This window comes from Motacilla alba, chromosome 11 (assembly GCF_015832195.1).
Source record: "Motacilla alba alba isolate MOTALB_02 chromosome 11, Motacilla_alba_V1.0_pri, whole genome shotgun sequence".
In the NCBI taxonomy this organism is placed as follows: domain Eukaryota; kingdom Metazoa; phylum Chordata; class Aves; order Passeriformes; family Motacillidae; genus Motacilla; species Motacilla alba.
In genome coordinates this window covers 16,746,607-16,765,341 of record NC_052026.1, presented here as the reverse complement: position 1 = coordinate 16,765,341, position 18,735 = coordinate 16,746,607, and the positions used below count along the sequence as shown (strand labels likewise).

At 44.9% G+C, this 18,735-nt stretch overlaps 3 protein-coding genes across 6 annotated transcripts; all 3 read right to left on the bottom strand.

The window, feature by feature from the left end:
- Positions 1–1,525: 1,525 nt before the first annotated feature.
- Positions 1,526–18,432, bottom strand: LOC119705542 (arylamine N-acetyltransferase, liver isozyme-like). Of its 3 annotated transcripts, none has more exons than XM_038148109.1 (2): positions 18,295–18,432; positions 1,526–2,449 (listed from the first exon to the last, which is right to left on the bottom strand). In XM_038148109.1, the coding sequence occupies exon 2, from the start codon at positions 2,442–2,444 to the stop codon at positions 1,554–1,556; it is 891 nt and encodes a 296-aa protein (XP_038004037.1). In that variant the 5' UTR covers positions 2,445–2,449; positions 18,295–18,432; the 3' UTR covers positions 1,526–1,553. The 3 variants fall into 3 exon arrangements, with proteins under 3 accessions (XP_038004037.1, XP_038004036.1, XP_038004035.1); XM_038148108.1 differs by lacking the exon at positions 18,295–18,432 and adding an exon at positions 10,325–10,458; XM_038148107.1 differs by lacking the exon at positions 18,295–18,432 and adding an exon at positions 5,206–5,576.
- LOC119705546 (arylamine N-acetyltransferase, pineal gland isozyme NAT-3-like) lies at positions 7,339–18,422 on the bottom strand. 2 transcript variants are annotated; one of them, XM_038148113.1, is made up of 2 exons: positions 18,295–18,422; positions 7,339–9,014 (listed from the first exon to the last, which is right to left on the bottom strand). In XM_038148113.1, exon 2 carries the CDS (start codon positions 9,005–9,007, stop codon positions 8,144–8,146), a length of 864 nt encoding a protein of 287 aa, XP_038004041.1. In that variant the 5' UTR covers positions 9,008–9,014; positions 18,295–18,422; the 3' UTR covers positions 7,339–8,143. The 2 variants fall into 2 exon arrangements, with proteins under 2 accessions (XP_038004041.1, XP_038004040.1); XM_038148112.1 differs by lacking the exon at positions 18,295–18,422 and adding an exon at positions 10,325–10,475.
- Positions 15,402–18,439, bottom strand: LOC119705545 (arylamine N-acetyltransferase, pineal gland isozyme NAT-3-like). Its single transcript, XM_038148111.1, has 2 exons — positions 18,295–18,439; positions 15,402–16,441 (listed from the first exon to the last, which is right to left on the bottom strand). Exon 2 carries the CDS (start codon positions 16,432–16,434, stop codon positions 15,562–15,564), a length of 873 nt encoding a protein of 290 aa, XP_038004039.1. The 5' UTR covers positions 16,435–16,441; positions 18,295–18,439; the 3' UTR covers positions 15,402–15,561.
- Between the last annotated feature and the right edge of the window lie 296 nt (positions 18,440–18,735).

Genomic DNA, 18,735 nt, shown 5'->3' with positions numbered 1-18,735 from the left:
AGTAGGCAGTTGCAAATGGCGTTGTAACTTTTTAAAATTAAATATTGTTATTTTGCAAACCAGCACTTTGCAGTGGAGGATGTTCATCTGTGCCCTGGTGGGTACACTGAGGTGCCAAGGTGTTGCAGGCTGTGTTGCAGGCTGAGCTCCATGGATGCACAAATGACCCTTCTTTGCCTACACAGGAACTGTTTCAAGCTGTTCAACTCCTCAGCTGTAGCAGGGAGTTATTGTGGAGCTGCCACACCTAACGAATGCCATGGCAAATATTTACTTGCATGAAGTAATGCATTTCTGCTCTAAAACCTGGCCTCCTGCATCCTCACAGCATTGGTGCTGTTTATTTCATTCTCCCCGGTCAAGCCTGTCTCCCCTTCATTGGATGGAGGTGGAATATCAGAGGAGACCTCTGGGAAAGGCAAAGAGCACATCAGACTGCATCTGGGGAAGCACCTGAGTTTTAGGCACATCAGGTGCCCTGTAGGTCTGTTTGATTGACTAAAACAAGAATCAAAGTCTTCTCCTTGGCTGATGTTCTTCTGTCACCCTCTTTCATGGCACGTCCTGTACAGGTATCATCAGGGAAAAGGCTTCTGTGCTATGGATATCTTGCTGTGAAACCACCAGTACTGATGGCACATCCTCACTTCCCAGGGCTTTCTTTTGCATCCACACTTTTTAAGGTAGCTTTTGGGCAGAAAACTGTTTGTAATAAACACGAAGATTTTTTTCTATAATGCCATCATCTCCTCTTGACATCACGTGAAGGCATGGTCCCAAAAATTTAGACTATAGTGTGCAAAGATTGATCTTCTTTTCCAGTTTTGATACCAAAAGCCTGATTTTTAAGAACTGTTGAATCATCTCATCTTCTACAGATTTTATTTTGAATTCAGAGACACAGATAAATCAGACTCAGAAAAAGTGGGTACTCAAAAGTAGAGAAATTTTGAGGGGGGGCTAAATACCCTTGAATAAATATCTTACTTTAAGTCAATTCCTGAAAAGGGAACAGGACTTAAGTCTTTCAACTTTTCATAAGCTAATCAGCACCTAATGGTGCCTTGTTTTGAGAAAGTCTTAACCTTTCTTTTTTTCTACAGTATTTAAAGGCCAAATTCAGCTCAACTTTAAGACTGTTAAGAGAAGTGAATAATTTGTAAAAGTGACTGAGAAGATTAGAAATAATGCCAAAAAAGGTTAGAGGTCTTTTGTGTAAAATGGTAACACAACCTCTCTTTCTGCATAATTTTGGTCTCATTTGCCACAAAATATATCTGCAATAAAATGAGTTCTTGAGAAGGTGAACAAAAAGTTAAGGAGTCAAACCCAACTTCCATATGAATGAAACAGAGCTAGTAAGATGTCTTGGTTTCTAAAGAATGAGAGGTTTAATAAAATTATGCAATTGATATATGCAGTTAATTAGCAGTGTACTGGAATTTACCAAGCTTTGTGACTAGCTCGAGTTAAAAATTAGATTATTGTAATTAATGTTAATTTTAGAATTTTCCTCTTGGCTATTTAAAGATCCATCTAGCACAGTGTTACATTTAGATCTTATCCACTAAATTAGGTGGCAAGCCACGAACATTTACTGGTGTGAGTTTGTTCTCCAGTACTACACTGAATTTATCTTTCAGTGTCTTCTCAACCTCTTCATCTGTAAGGGTTGTGATGTTCACCAGGTCCGTGTCTTCTGTGTAGTTGTACTTCATCTCAGTGAGGGTCCATCCAACTAAGGCAAGGACCCCACTGGTGGTTTGGAGAGTGCACATTGACTTCTTCTGAAGGATGTTATCTGGAGACACTTGGAGGTATGCATTTAGCTCCTGGAAGTCGTCTATATGCCGTGGCTCGAGAGTAAATTTATGTATTTTTCGGATATTCCCCAGTTCTGGAGTATGAGGGAAGTCATTCTTACTGTGCTCAGGAATATAATGCTTCCTTTTGACTTTCTCCAAGTACCAGGTGCCATTGTCTTCCATGAAGCGGAAAATGCCAGGAACCTGGGGCTGGTCCTTCCCAGAAACCAGCATCAGCGGCTGCCACATCTGGTAGGCACCACCAAACCCAGCATCTACTATGTAGGGCTCTCCCTCGATCACCACCTTCAGCAGGATATGGTTTATCTGAGCAGTGTATCCCTTCTCTGCTGGTTCGTAGCTGTTTGCACCAAGAATACAGACATCATACCCTAATTCTTGCAAGGCCCAGAAGAGGAGGTGGTTGGTTTCCAGGCACCATCCACCACGTTTCTTTCTCACAATCTTGTTGTAAGTAGCCTGCAAATCCAGTTCGATGGGCTCCCCGCAGTGCATGCTGAGGTTCTCAAAAGGAATGGTCTGGATGTGATGCTGGAGGATGGCTGTCAGCGTTTGCAAGTCTGCATCCTTATGGGGCTTGTTGTAAGATATTCTTCCAAAATACTCCTGAATGTTCATTTTGCCTGTGTGAGAAGAAAAGTAGCCAGTTACTGCTGTGCAGCTGACAAGGGGTTCACTCCTGTTTCTGTAGCACAGGTTAACCAGCCTGCAAATGTAGTCTGGGCTGTTTTATTGAGGATTTAAAAGAATTCTAAGTATTTCTTTAAAAAAGACAGGGACAGGAGCAGGTGGCAATAATGCTTTCCATCTCTCGGGGGCTGCCTTCAGACCAGGAGGATGTTTTTTCCATGGGAAGACACAGCACATGCCATAACAGAATCTCTGGCCACAGAGGAGGTTGGCACATAACAAAATTTTTCAAAAATCAAGAAACAACAGGTTTGCAGAAAAGCTGCCACACCATACCAGCATAAAAGTCACAGCAAGATCTTACTGTTTCTTTTACTGTGCCAGGTAAGCAATTCTTTCTTTATCCCACAGGTAATTTAACTGGAAGGTTTTGCATTCATGGATTCAGTTAACTGGGATTAACATCTCAGTGTGTCACCATTTCAGACAGGTTTCCATGTGAAGTAGATCATTGTTTTCTTAATCTCTTAAATTTCCCTGAGGACTTTAGACAGGGCTTTGACTGTGAAAGGAAGGGACTTCAGTTTTTCTAACCTAAGGATCAAAAGAATTCATCTAAAAGTACATACAAGGCAAGTCATAATGTTTTCGTTTCTTTGACCATCTTTTACAAACCAAAAGCTTTAGTTTCAGATCAAATTATTGGAAATATTTTGTGTTTTTCTGTCAGTATCTCTGATCCCCTTTCATTAGCAGAAAGACACTGTCATTGGCACTGGTTATGTGGCCAAGATACAAAAGGTTCCCTGTAAGATTTCTAATTCAGTGACTCGTCTTTTCTCTGCAAGGATTTCTTTTGCCCTTAGTTTAGATTTAATTTGGCTTTTTTTTCATGTAAGGATATTTGTTGTTCAGAACAATTCGCAATCTGTTAAGAAAGTCTGAGGATTTCTTACTTCCTTCAACTGGTTGAATGTTCCTTGGGAGGATTTTCCAAGAATCCTTTTATGTGGATGAGAGGGGACAAATTCCCTTCCACTGAATATTCTCAGCTTTGGTCCAACTGTTTCCCCCCAGCAGTTTGACCCCTTGTCCATGCCAGAAGCCTGTGAAAATCCCACCTCAAATCCATGGGTGAAGTGCCCCCATCCGAGCAGATGAGCACATCCAATGGCCTAATCTCTAGACTTTAACCCCAATCTTGATGCCAGCAGCACAACTCACATGACTTGGTTGTATTGTTCCTGATCTGCACTAGTACCAACATTCAGACTGGATAATGCAAACCCACAGGAAAATTTGATGGAATAGAAGATCATCCCAGTAAGGGAATAAGAAGTAAACATTATCACTTCAAAAGGAACCAAAGAGTCTACATGAAAAAACAGTAATGTCTCTTTGATACTGCATTTTATTATTTTTTTCCATCCCTTTTTTAGGACAAGGGCCTCATCTCTGGCAGGATCTCCTTGGAAACACTTGTAGAAAGCCATTTCCCTCCCAACACACAGCACACTGGCAGGCTCATCCTATGGTCCTCTGCCTCATTTTTCTTTCTACTTCCACTTTCAGCTATTTTACATAGGAAGATAGAAACATCTGTACCCCATGAGGGTGTGGAGCTGAATCTCTGTGACCAGCAGGAGCCCAGAGAAGTGCATCAGCTTGGTGGGTCTGACACGCTTAGAATTTGCCTTCAAGCAACACCAGATCAGTCCCTGCCCTGGGTCGGCAGCAGAAGGCCTGATGCTCCCCCTGTAACCCATCTCCTGGGTCTGGGTGTCCCCATTACATGAGGAAAGCATAGAATAAAACCAGCTCCCTTCATCCAGCCATGGAGAGCCCCCATGGGGCACTACCAATGAGGCTTTGGGGAAATATATTGGGAAATATATTGGGAAAGCCTTTTGGGAAATTCCCTGCCCATGCCTCAGTTTCCCCAGCTGCCTCTTCTCTGGCCTCATCAATTTAAAGTCTGCTTCAGAGACAGCATTGCAGTGGCTGACAACTTGTGCTCTGATCTCAATGAATACTTAAAGAGGTTTAAGTATAATAAAGCTGCACTACAACATCATTGACATTAGGGAGCATCCACATAAATCAGCGTTTCCTCCCTCTCTTTCCTGGAGGCAGATTTTTCCTTGGCACAGCCATTCCTGCTGTGTGAGCCATGAGGCTGCAGCAGTGAGCAAGCCCTCTCCCAGGGGACAATCTGCATCCCAAAACTGTGTTGCCAAATATTCTGAGCCTCAGTCCAGATCTCAGCCTTGTTTGCTTCTGCCCCAGCTGAGTTTGCTCATGTTCCTGCAGATCATGGGTAGTGAGATTCAGATGTTAGTTCTGCCTGTCTGCACAAGTCCCTCAGGATCACTGGGTCCTTTTGTAATTAGGCTGAATATTACGATCAGTTCTTCTCTGCTGAAAATCAGGAGAGACTTCCAAGGCTGGATCCTCTTGCACATGCCTACACAGTTTGTTTGATTCCAAGTTACACTGTGAGACAATAGGTGCATTTTTCATGCACTCTGGCTCAAAATAAAGGGTTAGTTTCACTCTCAGACACTCGATGTTGCACTTGGAAAATGCCCTTGCAATGCTCACTCATGTCCTGGGGTTCCTGTAGTTTATGCTTTGCTAACACACCTGCAGTGCTGTGCACAGGGTGTGCAGACTCACACGGGTGGGCTTTCCCAGAGGGGCTGGCCCAAAGCTGCAGGATGAAGTTAAAGATCAGGCATGCAGAGCTTACCTCGCAGGCAGTCAGCTCAGCTTTCCACCCTGGGCTGTTCCAAAGGTCCCAGGAAGAGCTGCACTGGCAACAGCAGCTCTTAAAGGTCCAGGCAGCCTTTAGTGCCTGTCAGGGACAGCCTCACCCTCCAGCAGAGCAGCCAAAAAGGGCAGAGAGTTTCTTCTTTGATACTAGTTTATATTCTGATGGTTTTGTTGCTTTATTTGTGTTGGCATACATGTGGAAAGCCCTGTTATGCAATTTGTTGTGTTAGGTGCTGCACGGAGAGCCTGAAAATGATCAAGTCCCCAAACTGCTTACAATATTGAGGAGATTTTCACCTTCCACATCACTGAATGACAGCTGAACCCTCCAGGAGTGCAAAGTATGGGTACCATGAACAACTTCTCTCAGTGGTTATACCCTATAAAACCCTCCTCCACCCTGCAGGTCACCCAGGGGCTCCAGTGTCTGGGGCACCTTGGTGGGTGCTCCCATGCTGAAGCAGCAAAGCACTCGTGCAAAAAGGATGCAGACTTTCCATTGTGGACACTGATGTGGTCTGGAGCCCTGTAGGAAGTGACTTATGATTAGAGAGCAATCCAGGGCAGGAAGTCACTGATTTATTGCTGGGGATGGCAGCTGTTGAACTCATCCCAGCACACGGAGCTGTTCCTCGTGCCTGAGCCCCGTCAAGCAACAAGGTCAGATTTGCCAAGTCACACAGTTGTCTAAATTGCCCTGGCATCAAAGAGAAGCCCTGTCCTTCAAAAGGGAAGATGCTGCTCCCAGAGAACTCCGAGTTCCCTCAACCTGCTGTGCCTTTAGGTATTTGCCTCCAAAGTTGGTGATAAGGAAAAAAAAACAAATGAATGCAATCTCAAATGAAAACTTTTTCCTTTTCTTTTTTCCTTTTTTTTTGGCCTTCCAGCAGCAAGTTCCATTGCATTGCTGAGCAGTGCACTCTGTGGTGAGCAGGAGGCAGGAGCTCTGAGCTGTGCCCTGCAGGGGCAGCACCAGGCACACACTCCAGATGAGTCAGCAGAAAGAAAAGTGCCTTTCCCTGTTCCTGCCCTCCACACGCTGCATCTCGGGGGCAATGGACATAACTCCCTACTCTGAAGTTAAAGGTCTGTGGTTTTATAGCTCTGGACTCCTTCCCCAAGCCTATGGAGCAGCACAAAGTGCAGGAAACACCCTGACACAGGGACAGAGGAGTGGGCACAGCCCTTTTTAGGTGTTTCCTATGTTTAGTCCCACAAAGGATGGAGATTCTTGCCTCTGTGTGGATCTCCTCCTGCTCCACAGCTTTGCAAGACCTGCCTGGATTTTTACCTCATCCCAATGCTTTGTCCCTGCTGTCCCATTGAATTTAGCTCTCCCACTCATTTGGTGGCCACAAGAAAACACAGGTCATAAACAAGCCAGATCCTGGGGCAATTTCTTCTGATCATTTGTGTTGCAATCTCCTGGTCCACACCATTAGAAGCCTCTCCTTCTTTTACAAGCACATTTCATTTTCTCATAGAATGGGAGGGCCTCATGTGCTATGAAGAACTATTGCAGCCAAGCACATGTTAGTGAATATGACTCTGGGAAGACAGGGGTTTCAGGAGTTTGCTGTGTCTCTAAGAAACACATTTTGAACATGCAGAATAGCAGCTTTCATTAAATCTGAACTGCTAGTTTTTGAAAGCTGCACATGCTACATAAAAATGAAAAAGATTCAGTGAGTTATTGTCTTTTTAAAAGCCTTTGCTGGCAAAAATTAGCACGTAAAGACAATCAGGACAACTTCAGTGATTAATGACATTTATTTTTTACTATGGGAATACATGTGGTAATTTGGGGGGGGAATCCAAATAATTCTAGTTCACAGTGATTGATGTTTTTATTTAATTGTAATTCAGTAATATAATTTGCTTTATAAGTGCAGAGTTGTAATGCTTCCAAGATTTGTACATAAAGGAACATCAAGCATCTTCTCAAAGGGCAAAGGGGTCACATTTGAGGCGTTCCTCCTACTAGAAATCTTAGCCCTTAGGTATGTGATTGAGATTCATCGTTTCTCCTTATATCAATATAATTAGTGTCACTGCAAACACATCCTCAGCAGAACAGATAGGTTTCACAAAAACAATTCTGTGCATGTGTTCGGGTTCAGCTGTAATAATTAATGTGCAATAACACCCAGAGTAGTCTGAGGAGAGGAACATGAATTCCCAGCAGTCTGCTGCTGAGTGTGAGCAAACAAAATGCTCAGGAGACGCTTTCAGTTCAAAGAAATGCTGCTCTTGGTTATGTCACTGCGAGAACAGGAGCTGTGCAAAGTCTGAAACAACACAGATTTGTCAATAACATTTATCATCAGTTCTGAGTCATAAATATCCTGCCCTCAAGTACTCACATGGTGACTTTGCACAGGTGTGGGATGGCCTGAGTGCCATGTGAGAGGCTGTTGTGGATGTGAGAGCAAAAACAACAGGCTTATGGCTTAACAGGAGAAACTCAGCACAGGATGTCTTTGGTTTTTTGGCTATTGCACTCCCAAAATAATACAGTATTCATTTAAGAGGCAGGCATGACTTTCCCCAGGTGGCAGCACCAGGTAATAAAGACAAAGACATACAGCTCCATCATTCTGCCCAGCCACACTGGGTGTGTTTAGAAAAGCTTTTAAGAGATGAAAGGAGTAGGGAAAGGCTGAGTCTGCTTCCCGCTAAGCACAAACAGAAGGGAAATGATTTGATGGAGCTAGGCAGAAATTATTGGTAGCCAACCTAAAAAGAATTACAGGAATAGTTGTGAAAATCCATTTATTTTCCACAGTCATGATAGTATGTTCTGCCTTACACGGGTGTAGTTGGAAGGAGAAGGATTAACCTTTGGGTGCTTGTCAGAAAGAGAGGGAAGAATTGCCTGTAATGCCACTGAATTCAATTGTAATCCAGGCACTGAGTTAGAACAACCTGTTATCAACAGGTACAAATTTCTTGTCTAGTGTTATATTGAATTTCTCCTTTAGTGTTTTCACTAATTCTTCATCTGCGAGGATTCTGATTTCCACAAGATCCATATTGTCCCTATAATTGTACTTTATCTCTGTGAGTTTCCACCCCACCAGTTGCCGAATGCCGTCAGCAGTCTGCAGACTGCACATGGACTTCAACACAAACTTCGAGTTAGGTGCTGTCTGCAGGTGGGCATTGCAGCCCCTGAACTCCTCAATGTCTCGTGGCTGAAGGGTAAAGAGATAAACCCGACGACAAACTTCATTTTCCACATTTGGGGAAGTCGATGTGCTGGGGTTCAGAACCCACTGCTTCCTTGTCACCTTCTCAAAGTACCATGTCCCATTCTCCTCCTGAAAACGAAAGACCCCAGGAGTCTGAGGCTGATCTGTCCCTGAAATCAGCTCCATTGGCTGCCACATCTGGTAGGCCATCCCAAACCCCCCATCCATAATGTAGGATTTGCCATCAAGCTCCACTCGTAGCAGCAGATGATTGATTTCTTCTGGATAGGCGTCACGCTCTGGGACATAAACTTTTGCTCCCAGAAGGGTGATGTCATAGCCAAGAGTTTTCAGGACCCAGGACAGAAGGTAGTTGTTTTCCATGCACCAGCCCCCACGTTTCTTCCTCACTATCTTGTTGTAGATCGCTTCCAGGTCTAGCTCAATTCTTTCTCCACAGTGGATGCTGAGGTTTTCATAAGCGATGGCTCGGATGTGGTGCTGGAATATATCTGACATGGTAGCCAGGTCTGGCTTATTGTGGGAGCCCCAGTAAGAAATTCTGGCAAAATACTCCTTGATGTCCATGCTGCCTCTGAGAGAAGGGTGGGAAAAAATAATAGCCTGTGTCAGACAGAAGTGCTGGAAGGCTCTTCCCCATCCCTTATAATGGGGTGCTCTGAAGAGGAGCAGGATTTGACCCATGTCTGTATCAAAGGCAGCTGAGTAATAGTGCTGAGAGAAGCCAATGGGACGCTGCTGACGAGCACAAATGTTATTTTTATTTGCCTCTTTTACAGCTGTGACGAGAGGCTCCAGCTGTGCTAAGCACATTTCAGCAGAGTTCCTGCCCCGCAAAGCTACAAATCTCTGTAGGAAGGAACAAAAGCAGTAGCAGCAATGTTTCCCTGCTAGAAATTATAGGAACTGAGACTCTCCAGATCTGAACTGCTTTGCTCGTGGTTTCAGCAAAGCAGAAGCAGAAAACAAACCCTCCCACTCTTGCAGTGGGATCCAGTGCCAGGCACTGCTAAATTTCAGACATCTGTAAAGAAGGGGCACTGTTGTTTCCATTATTGATCTGAGGGGTCCATAAATGCTCTCAAGTTCCTGTATGCAACTTCCAAAGTAAAATCAATGGGAAAATATCCAACTCTTCAACAGGATTATATTCCCAATCTGATGAAAAATGATTAATCCAATATTGCATGGGAATTTTGGAAGGGTACTTTCAGTGCATAAACAGAACAAAGAAAATGAAAAGTTCCCATTTGTTGTGGGAGGCAGTAGCAGAGGGTGCCATGGTTTGGGTCCCCACATAACCTTTACGATAGAGGCTTTACAGAACTCTTGGCCACCACTGCCACAACATCCGGGCAGGCCTGAGAGATCCACAATGGGGTTAAGAGCATCAGAGTCAGGAGGTTCTCTTTGTTCAGCTTTTGGCTGTTCCCAGGATTTTCCCAGAACTACAGTTCCATTCATTTCTGAAAACTTGGCACAAGCTTAGTTCTTGTTGTGTGAATTCTAAGCCAGCATCCCAGTTAAAACAGTTTTTCCCTTTTTCTCCCTCCTTTTCCCTCCACCACAGCAAGCAGAACAAGTGCAGTAACTTCTTCCTTACAGGGAAAATGTTGGTGTGGGTTTGTCTGTCTGTCCATCTCTTGAGGGTGTTTACAGGGCTGTTTTAATGGGGGTTGCTGAAATGAGGCAGATGGCACAAATGCCCGAGTAGCTTCAGGCTCACGACTGAGTAAATAAAGCAGCGTATCTACAACACCGAGCAGCTGAGCTCCCTGCTCTGCCCTTACACCATTTCTGCTGTGTTTTGTCCCAGACAGATTTAACTTCCTGCTTAGAGAGCACTCAGCTACCGGGATACGGGGGCTAAAAAAAAAGGCTTACCTGGAAACTCAGTTCAAGTGCCAATGTGCCTCCAGGGCTTGGGGGTGGCTCTAGGCTAAAGCAAGTGGCATAGCTGGCTGTCCTATACTTAGCACAGACAGGGCTTGAGGACTGCTCCCCAGCTGCTCTTCCGGGGAATGTCCTTTCCCTCAACTTGCTTTCACCCGCCTCTGTCAGATTGCAAAGGCTGAAAAAAATAAAAAAAGCCAAACAGAAAAGAAAACCCGGAAGGGTGGTGCCTGAGAGCTGGAGTGAGCCAGCCAAGCCAGCAGCAGTGTGTGCTATAGATACATATTATAATATTGGCTTTTCACAAATTAATTGGATTTTATATGTGTGGTGTTAAAGTCAATTTGCTATAAAGATATAATTTTTGTTTCGGTTGTTAATTAAGCTTAGACATAGTAGTGAAATAGCTGATATAAGTATGCTTGTGTTAAAATGCCTTTTTGGATGGGATAACATCCAATGAACACAGGGTGAGGACCCTGCTACAGATATGCCAACTATCAGCACTCACTGGCTGAAGACTGTGTGGAGCAGGGCCCAAAAACTGGAGGTGATAAGAACGGACTAAAACCATGACCAAGGAATGCGCAGGCTCTAAAGGGCGGAACCAAGGAGGAGCTATGCTAAACAGTTCTTGGAAAAGGTGAACTAATTTGGGGAAAGGTTTATTATGCATAATTGTGTATGAATATGTAACAGGCCAATGCAATAGAAATGGTATATAAAGGGTGTTTCCAAAATATCAGGTGTGCTCTGCTCTGAGTGCCAACATGCACCCAGCCATAATAACCTTTGCTCTATGGTCTTTGTCTCCTATTGTCCATTATTAAACTTTTTAATTTTTACAGGTGAGTGAACCCTGTTTTTCACAAGTATAAAGCTGGCTGTTTTCAGAGCAGAGGCTGCTCCACATTTTCACTTGTTTGATGCTGTCTGCTGGGGCCTGCTCAGGCTGTCACCAAAATATTTTTGTTTCAGTAGCTTGCTGGATCTCCTCAGGTGATGTTGTTTTTTCTCAGGTGTTTAATTTTTTTTCTCAGGTGTTGTTATTTTTAACATTATATTTCTATTTGTTAGGAAATATGGGGAAGGGAAGCTTGCATGCATTCAGCCCAGAAAGGTTTTTGCGCTCTTTCTGAAGAGCAGCACGATTTCAGCACAGTAACCTGCACCTGCAACCTGCTTACCCCACTCTGCACCACAGGAACTTCAGTGCTGCTTTTGCTTCCTTTGCTCTGGGTGATTTCCATGGGGTTTTTATTGCAGCAAATTTCACAGAATGAAAGAAAGCACTGGGGCAGCAGTGTGTCTCCTTTGCTCTTTGCCCACAGGAATCACCTGCAGATGTTGTTGATGGTGAAGATGCTCTTGGCAAAGTGATGACTATGAAGTATGAACACACACAGGGAGCTCCATCCTCTCAGAGTATTTCACATTGCTTTTGTATCTCCCAGTTGTGATTGCATTTTGTCAAGTCTCATTCATTCCCTGACATCTGCAGCTGGATCTTCCCTGTTAGCTCCCTAACAGTACTTCCAGCCCTTCACATGTAGTGTCAATGCCAAGTTCCATTCAAACACTGATTTATTGGGATAATTAGCAGAGCTAATAAATCAGATGAAACTAAGATGTCTGTGATAACCCATTACACAGCTCCACTCCCATATCCAAATTTGGCTCTTTATCATCCCATCAGTGGCCCGTCTGTGACCCTGCAAGAGAGAACCCATGCCCAAGCCACAAGATGCTGATGGGAAAGGGGAACCTGCCCTCATCAGGCCCATCTGGGCAGATCCAAATCACTCCCAAGAGAAAGATCATACTCTTGTCTGGAGCTTGCTTATCTTCTCTTCCCACAGACCCTCATTTTGACAAGGAGAAGCCAGAAGTCAAGCAGGCAGATCCCGGTCCGGATGGAAACCATCCTGAAATTCCATGGACTCACCTCTGTATAACGTGTGAGGAGACCCACCCATGCTCCTTGTCCAGAGTTACTGGGACAAATCACAATCTTTATTGTTATATGGGGTGCCAGATCTGAACCCTTGCCGCGTTCCCTTATGTGAACTGACTCAGGGTCAGTTCCAGGGAAATTTGGGATCCCTTTTTAAATACAGGTGTTTTCTGACCCAGAAGGAGCAAAAACCATTTTCCCTGGGGTTCCTGTAGTTTATGCTTTGCTAACACACCTGCAGTGCTGTGCACAGGGTGTGCAGACTCACACGGGTGGGCTTTCCCAGAGGGGCTGGCCCAAAGCTGCAGGATGAAGTTAAAGATCAGGCATGCAGAGCTTACCTCGCAGGCACTCAGCTCAGCTTTCCACCCTGGGCTGTTCCAAAGGTCCCAGGAAGAGCTGCACTGGCAACAGCAGCTCTTAAAGGTCCAGGCAGCCTTTAGTGCCTGTCAGAGACAGCCTCATCCTCCAGCAGAGAAGCCAAAAAGGGCAGAGAGTTTCTTCTTTAATACTAGTTTATATTCTGATGCTTTTATTACTTTATTTGTATTGGCATACGTGTGGAAAGCCCTGTTATGCAATTTGTTGTGTTAGGTGCTGCACGGAGAGCCTGAAAATGATCAAGTCCCCAAACTGCTTACAATATTGAGGAGATTTTCACCTTCCACATCACTGAATGACAGCTGAACCCTCCAGGAGTGCAAAGTATGGGTACCATGAACAACTTCTGTCAGTGGTTATACCCTATAAACCCATCCTCCACCCTGCAGGTCACCCAGGGGCTCCAGTGTCTGGGGCACCTTGGTGGGTGCTCCCATGCTGAAGCAGCAAAGCACTCGTGCAAAAATGATGCAGACTTTCCATTGTGGACACTGATGTGGTCTGGAGCCCTGTAGGAAGTGACTTATGATTAGAGAGCAATCCAGGGCAGGAAGTCACTGATTTATTGCTGGGGATGGCAGCTGTTGAACTCATCCCAGCACACGGAGCTGTTCCTCGTGCCTGAGCCCCGCCAAGCAACAAGGTCAGATTTGCCAAGTCACACAGTTGTCTAAATTGCCCTGGCATCAAAGAGAAGCCCTGTCCTTCAAAAGGGAAGATGCTGCTCCCAGAGAACTCCGAGTTCCCTCAACCTGCTGTGCCTTTAGGTATTTGCCTCCAAAGCTGGTGATAAGGAAAAAAAAACCAAATGAATGCAATCTCAAATGAAAACTTTTCCTTTTCTTTTATTTTTTCCTTTTTTTTTGGCATTCCAGCAGCAAGTTCCATTGCATTGCTGAGCAGTGCACTCTGTGGTGAGCAGGAGGCAGGAGCTCTGAGCTGTGCCCTGCAGGGGCAGCACCAGGCACACGCTCCAGATGAGTCAGCAGAAAGAAAAGTGCCTTTCCCTGTTCCTGCCCTCCACACGCTGCATCTCGGGGGCAATGGACATAACTCCCTACTCTGAAGTTAAAGGTCTGTGGTTTTATAGCTCTGGACTCCTTCCCCAAGCCTATGGAGCAGCACAAAGTGCAGGAAACACCCTGACACGGGGACAGAGGAGTGGGCACAGCCCTTTTTAGGTGTTTCCTATCTTTGTTCCCACAAAGGATGGAGATTCTTGCCTCTGTGTGGATCTCCTCCTGCTCCACAGCTTTGCAAGACCTGCCTGGATTTTTACCTCATCCCAATGCTTTGTCCCTGCCGTCCCATTGAATTTAGCTCCTTTAGCTCGCCCACTCATTTGGGGCCAACCAGGTCATAAACAAGCCAGATCCTGGGACAATTTCTTCTGATCATTTGTGTTGCAAGACACTGGTTCATAGGAAGTCTCTCCTTTTACAAGCACATTTCATTTTCTCATAGAATGGGAGGGCCTCATGTGCTATGAAGAACTATTGCAGCCAAGCACATGTTAGTGAATATGACTCTGGGAACACAGGGGTTTCAGGAGTTTGCTGTGTCTCTAAGAAACACATTTTGAACATGCAGAATAGCAGCTTTTATTAAATCTGAACTGCTAGTTCTAGAAAGCTGCATATGCTGCATAAAAATGAAAAAAAATTCTCTATTGTCTTTTTAAAAGCCTTAGCTGGAAAATATTAGCACGTAAAGACAATCAGGACAACTTCAGTGATTAATGACATTTATTTTTTACTATGGGAATACATGTTGTAATTTGGGGGGAATCTGAATAATTCTAGTTCACAGTGATTGATGTTTTTATTTAATTGTAATTCAGTAATATAATTTGGTTTATAAGTGCAGAGTTGTAATGCTTCCAAGATTTGTACATAAAGGAACATCAAGCATCTTCTCAAAGGGCAAAGGGGTCACATTTGAGGCGTTCCTCCTACTAGAAATCTTAGCCCTTAGGTATGTGATTGAGATTCATCGTTTCTCCTTATATCAATATAATTAGTGTCACTGCAAACACATCCTCAGCAGAACAGATAGGTTTCACAAAAACAATTCTGTGCATGTGTTTGGGTTCAGCTGTAATAATTAATGTGCAATAACACCCAGAGTAGTCTGAGGAGAGGAACATGAATTCCCAGCAGTCTGCTGCTGAGTGTGAGCAAACAAAATGCTCAGGAGACGCTTTCAGTTCAAAGAAATGCTGCTCTTGGTTATGTCACTGCGAGAACAGGAGCTGTGCAAAGTCTGAAACAACACAGATTTGTCAATAACATTTCTTATCGTCAGTTCTGAGTCATAAATAACCTGCCCTCAAGTACTCACATGGTGACTTTGCACAGGTGTGGGATGGCCTGAGTGCCATGTGAGAAGCTGTTGTGGATGTGAGAGCAAAAAGAACAGGTTTATGGCTTAACAGGAGAAACTCAGCACAGGATGTCTTTGGTTTTTTGGCTATTGCACTCCCAAAATAATACAGTATTCATTTAAGAGGCAGGCATGACTTTCCCCAGGTGGCAGCACCAGGTAATAAAGACAAAGACATACAGCTCCATCATTCTGCCCAGCCACACTGGGTGTGTTTAGAAAAGCTTTTAAGAGATGAAAGGAGTAGGGAAAGGGCTGAGTCTGCTTCCTGCTAAGCACAAACAGAAGGGAAATGATTTGATGGAGCTAGGCAGAAATTATTGGTAGCCAACCTAAAAAGAATTACAGGAATAGTTGTGAAAATCCATTTATTTTCCACAGTCATGATGGTATGTTCTGCCTTACACGGGTGTAGTTGGAAGGAGAAGGATTAACCTTTGGGTGCTTGTCAGAAAGAGAGGGAAGAATTGCCTGTAATGCCACTGAATTCAATTGTAATCCAGGCACTGAGTTAGAACAGAGATAACCTGCTCGTATTGACAGGTACAAATTTCTTGTCTAGTGTTATATTGAATTTCTCCTTTAGTGTTTTCACTAATTCTTCATCTGCGAGGATTCTGATTTCCACAAGATCCATATTGTCCCTATAATTGTACTTTATCTCTGTGAGTTTCCACCCCACCAGTGCCCGGATGCCGTCGGCAGTCTGCAGGCTGCAGATGGACTTGGTCACAAAGAGCGAGTCAGGTGCTGTCTGCAGGTGGGCATTGCAGCCCCTGAACTCCTCAATGTCTCGTGGCTGAAGGGTAAAGAGATAAACCCGACGGCAAACTTCATTTTCCACATTTGGGGAAGTCGACGTGCTGGGGTTCAGAACCCACTGCTTCCTTTTGACTTTCTCCAAGTACCAGGTTCCATTTTCCTCCTGAAAACGAAAGACCCCAGGAGTCTGAGGCTGATCTGTCCCTGAAATCAGCTCCATTGGCTGCCACAGTTGGTAGGCCATCCCAAACCCCCCATCCACAATGTAGGATTTGCCATCAAGCTCCACTCGTAGCAGCAGATGATCAATTTCTTCTGGATAGGCGTCGAGCTCTGGGACATAAACTTTTGCTCCCAGAAGGGTGACGTCATAGCCAAGAGTTTTCAGGACCCAGGACAGAAGGTAGTTGTTTTCCATGCACCAGCCCCCACGTTTCTTCCTCACTATCTTGTTGTATGTTGCTTCCAGGTCTAGCTCAATTCTTTCGCCACAGTGGATGCTGAGGTTTTCAAAAGGAACAGCTTGGATGTGGTGCTGGAATATATCTGACATGGTAGCCAGGTCTGGCTTATTGTGGGAGCCCCGGTAAGAAATTCTGGCAAAATATTCCTTGATGTCCATGCTGCCTCTGAGAGAAGGGTAGGAAAAAATAATAGCCTGTGTCAGACAGAAGTGCTGGAAGGCTCTTCCCCATCCCTTATAATGGGGTGCTCTGAAGAGGAGCAGGATTTGACCCATGTCTGTATCAAAGGCAGCTGAGTAATAGTGCTGAGAGAAGCCAATGGGACGCTGCTGACGAGCACAAATGTTATTTTTATTTGCCTCTTTTACAGCTGTGACGAGAGGCTCCAGCTGTGCTAAGCACATTTCAGCAGAGTTCCTGCCCCGCAAAGCTACAAATCTCTGTAGGAAGGAACAAAAGCAGTAGCAGCGATGTTTCCCTGCTAGAAATTATAGGAACTGAGACTCTCCAGATCTGAACTGCTTTGCTCGTGGTTTCAGTAAAGCAGAAGCAGAAAACAAACCCTCCCACTCCTGCAGTGGGATCCAGAGCCTCTTCTGCCACCAAATCTGAAGCAAATCTGTCCTGCCATGGTGTTTTATTCATTATTTAGACATCCAGGCACGAGCTGCTCTCACCTGCTCCTGCTCTTCGTGCCAGCAGTAACAGATATGACCTGGAGTGCAGAAGGTTTTTTTGGGGCAGAAAAGTCTGTGGGAGAGTTTTTGCTTATCTGCTGGGAGCTGCCTCCCCACAGCACAGCTTGTCTCCCCAGTCCTGCTAATCACAGCCCTTCTCCAGCACCAGGAGGAAACCAAAGTTTGAGGCTAAACCACAAGGTTCAGAGGCCTCACATTTTCTGAGATCATTTTTTGGGCTGCAGTTCCCCTTTCTGTTCATGGTCTTCCCACTGGTGGGTGGCTGCCCGTGGGTGAGGGAGCAGGCATTGCCCTCCTCTGGTATGGCAGGGGCTCAGTGCGAGGCTGTTTCACAAACACAGGGGTGGAAAGCAGCTGGAGCCCTCCCAGCCCTTATGGAAGGAATGGGATTTTGATGGAGCCAAGTACTTTTGTTATTTCTCCCCAGGCACTGCTAAATTTCAGACATCTGTAAATATGGAGCAATCTTGTTCCTGTTATTGACGCAAGAGGTACAAAAATGCTCTCAAGTTCCTGTATGCAACTTCCAAAGTAAAATCAATGGGAAAATATCCAACTCTTCAACAGGATTATATTCCCAATCTGATGAAAAATGGTAAACCCAAAATTGTATGGGGATTTTGAAAAGGTGCATTCAGTACAAAAAAACAAAGACAGTGAAAAATTCCCATTTGTGTAATATCCTGGCAGAAGCAGAGGGTGCCATGGTTTGGGTCCCCACATAATCTTTACGATAGAAGCTTTACAGAACTCTGACTATTGATCATGGCCACCACTGCCACAACATCCGGGCAGGCCTGAGAGATCCACAATGGGGTTAAGAGCATCAGAGTCAGGAGGTTCTCTTTGTTCAGCTTTTGGCTGTTCCCAGGATTTTCCCAGAACTACAGTTCCATTCATTTCTGAAAACTTGGCACAAGCTTAGTTCTTGTTGTGTGAATTCTAAGCCAGCATCCCAGTTAAAACAGTTTTTCCCTTTTTCTCCCTTCCTTTCCCTCCACCACAGCAAGCAGAACAAGTGCAGTAACTTCTTCCTTACAGGGAAAATGTTGGTGTGGGTTTGTCTGTCTGTCCATCTCTTGAGGGTGTTTACAGGGCTGTTTTAATGGGGGTTGCTGAAATGAGGCAGATGGCACAAATGCCCGAGTAGCTTCAGGCTCACAACTGAGTAAATAAAGCAGCGTATCTACAACACCGAGCAGCTGAGCTCCCTGCTCTGCCCTTACACCATTTCTGCTGTGTTTTGTCCCAGACAGATTTAACTTCCTGCTTAGAGAGCACTCAGCTACCGGGATCCGGGGGTTAAAAAAAAAGGCTTACCTGGAAACTCAGTTCAAGTGCCAATGTGCCTCCAGGGCTTGGGGGTGGCTCTAGGCTAAAGCCAAGAAGGTTCGTGGCTGTCCTCTACTTCCACACACAGGCAGACAGGGCTTGAGGACTGCTCTCCAGCTCTCTTCAGGGGAATGTCCTTTCCCTCAACTTGCTTTCACCCGCCTCTGTCAGATTGCAAAAGCTGAAAAAAAAAAAAAAGAACCAAACCCCGAAGGGTGGAGCATGAGAGCTGGAGTGAGCCGGCAAAGCCAGCAGCAGTGTGAACCTGGCTGTTGTCAGAGCAGAGCCTGCTCCACATTTTCACTTGTTTGATGCTGTCTGCTGGGGCCTGCTCAGGCTGTCACCAAAATATTTTTGTTTCAATAGCTTGCTGGATCTCCTCAGGTGATGTTGTTTTTTACTCCTAGTCATTAGATTACTATTTGTTTG

Coding starts and splice junctions, on each gene's coding strand:
- LOC119705546 (XM_038148113.1), bottom strand. CDS start 9,007: ATGGACATCAAGGAGTATTTTGCCAGAATTTCTTACTGGGGCTCCCAC.
- LOC119705545 (XM_038148111.1), bottom strand. CDS start 16,434: ATGGACATCAAGGAATATTTTGCCAGAATTTCTTACCGGGGCTCCCAC.
- LOC119705542 (XM_038148109.1), bottom strand. CDS start 2,444: ATGAACATTCAGGAGTATTTTGGAAGAATATCTTACAACAAGCCCCAT.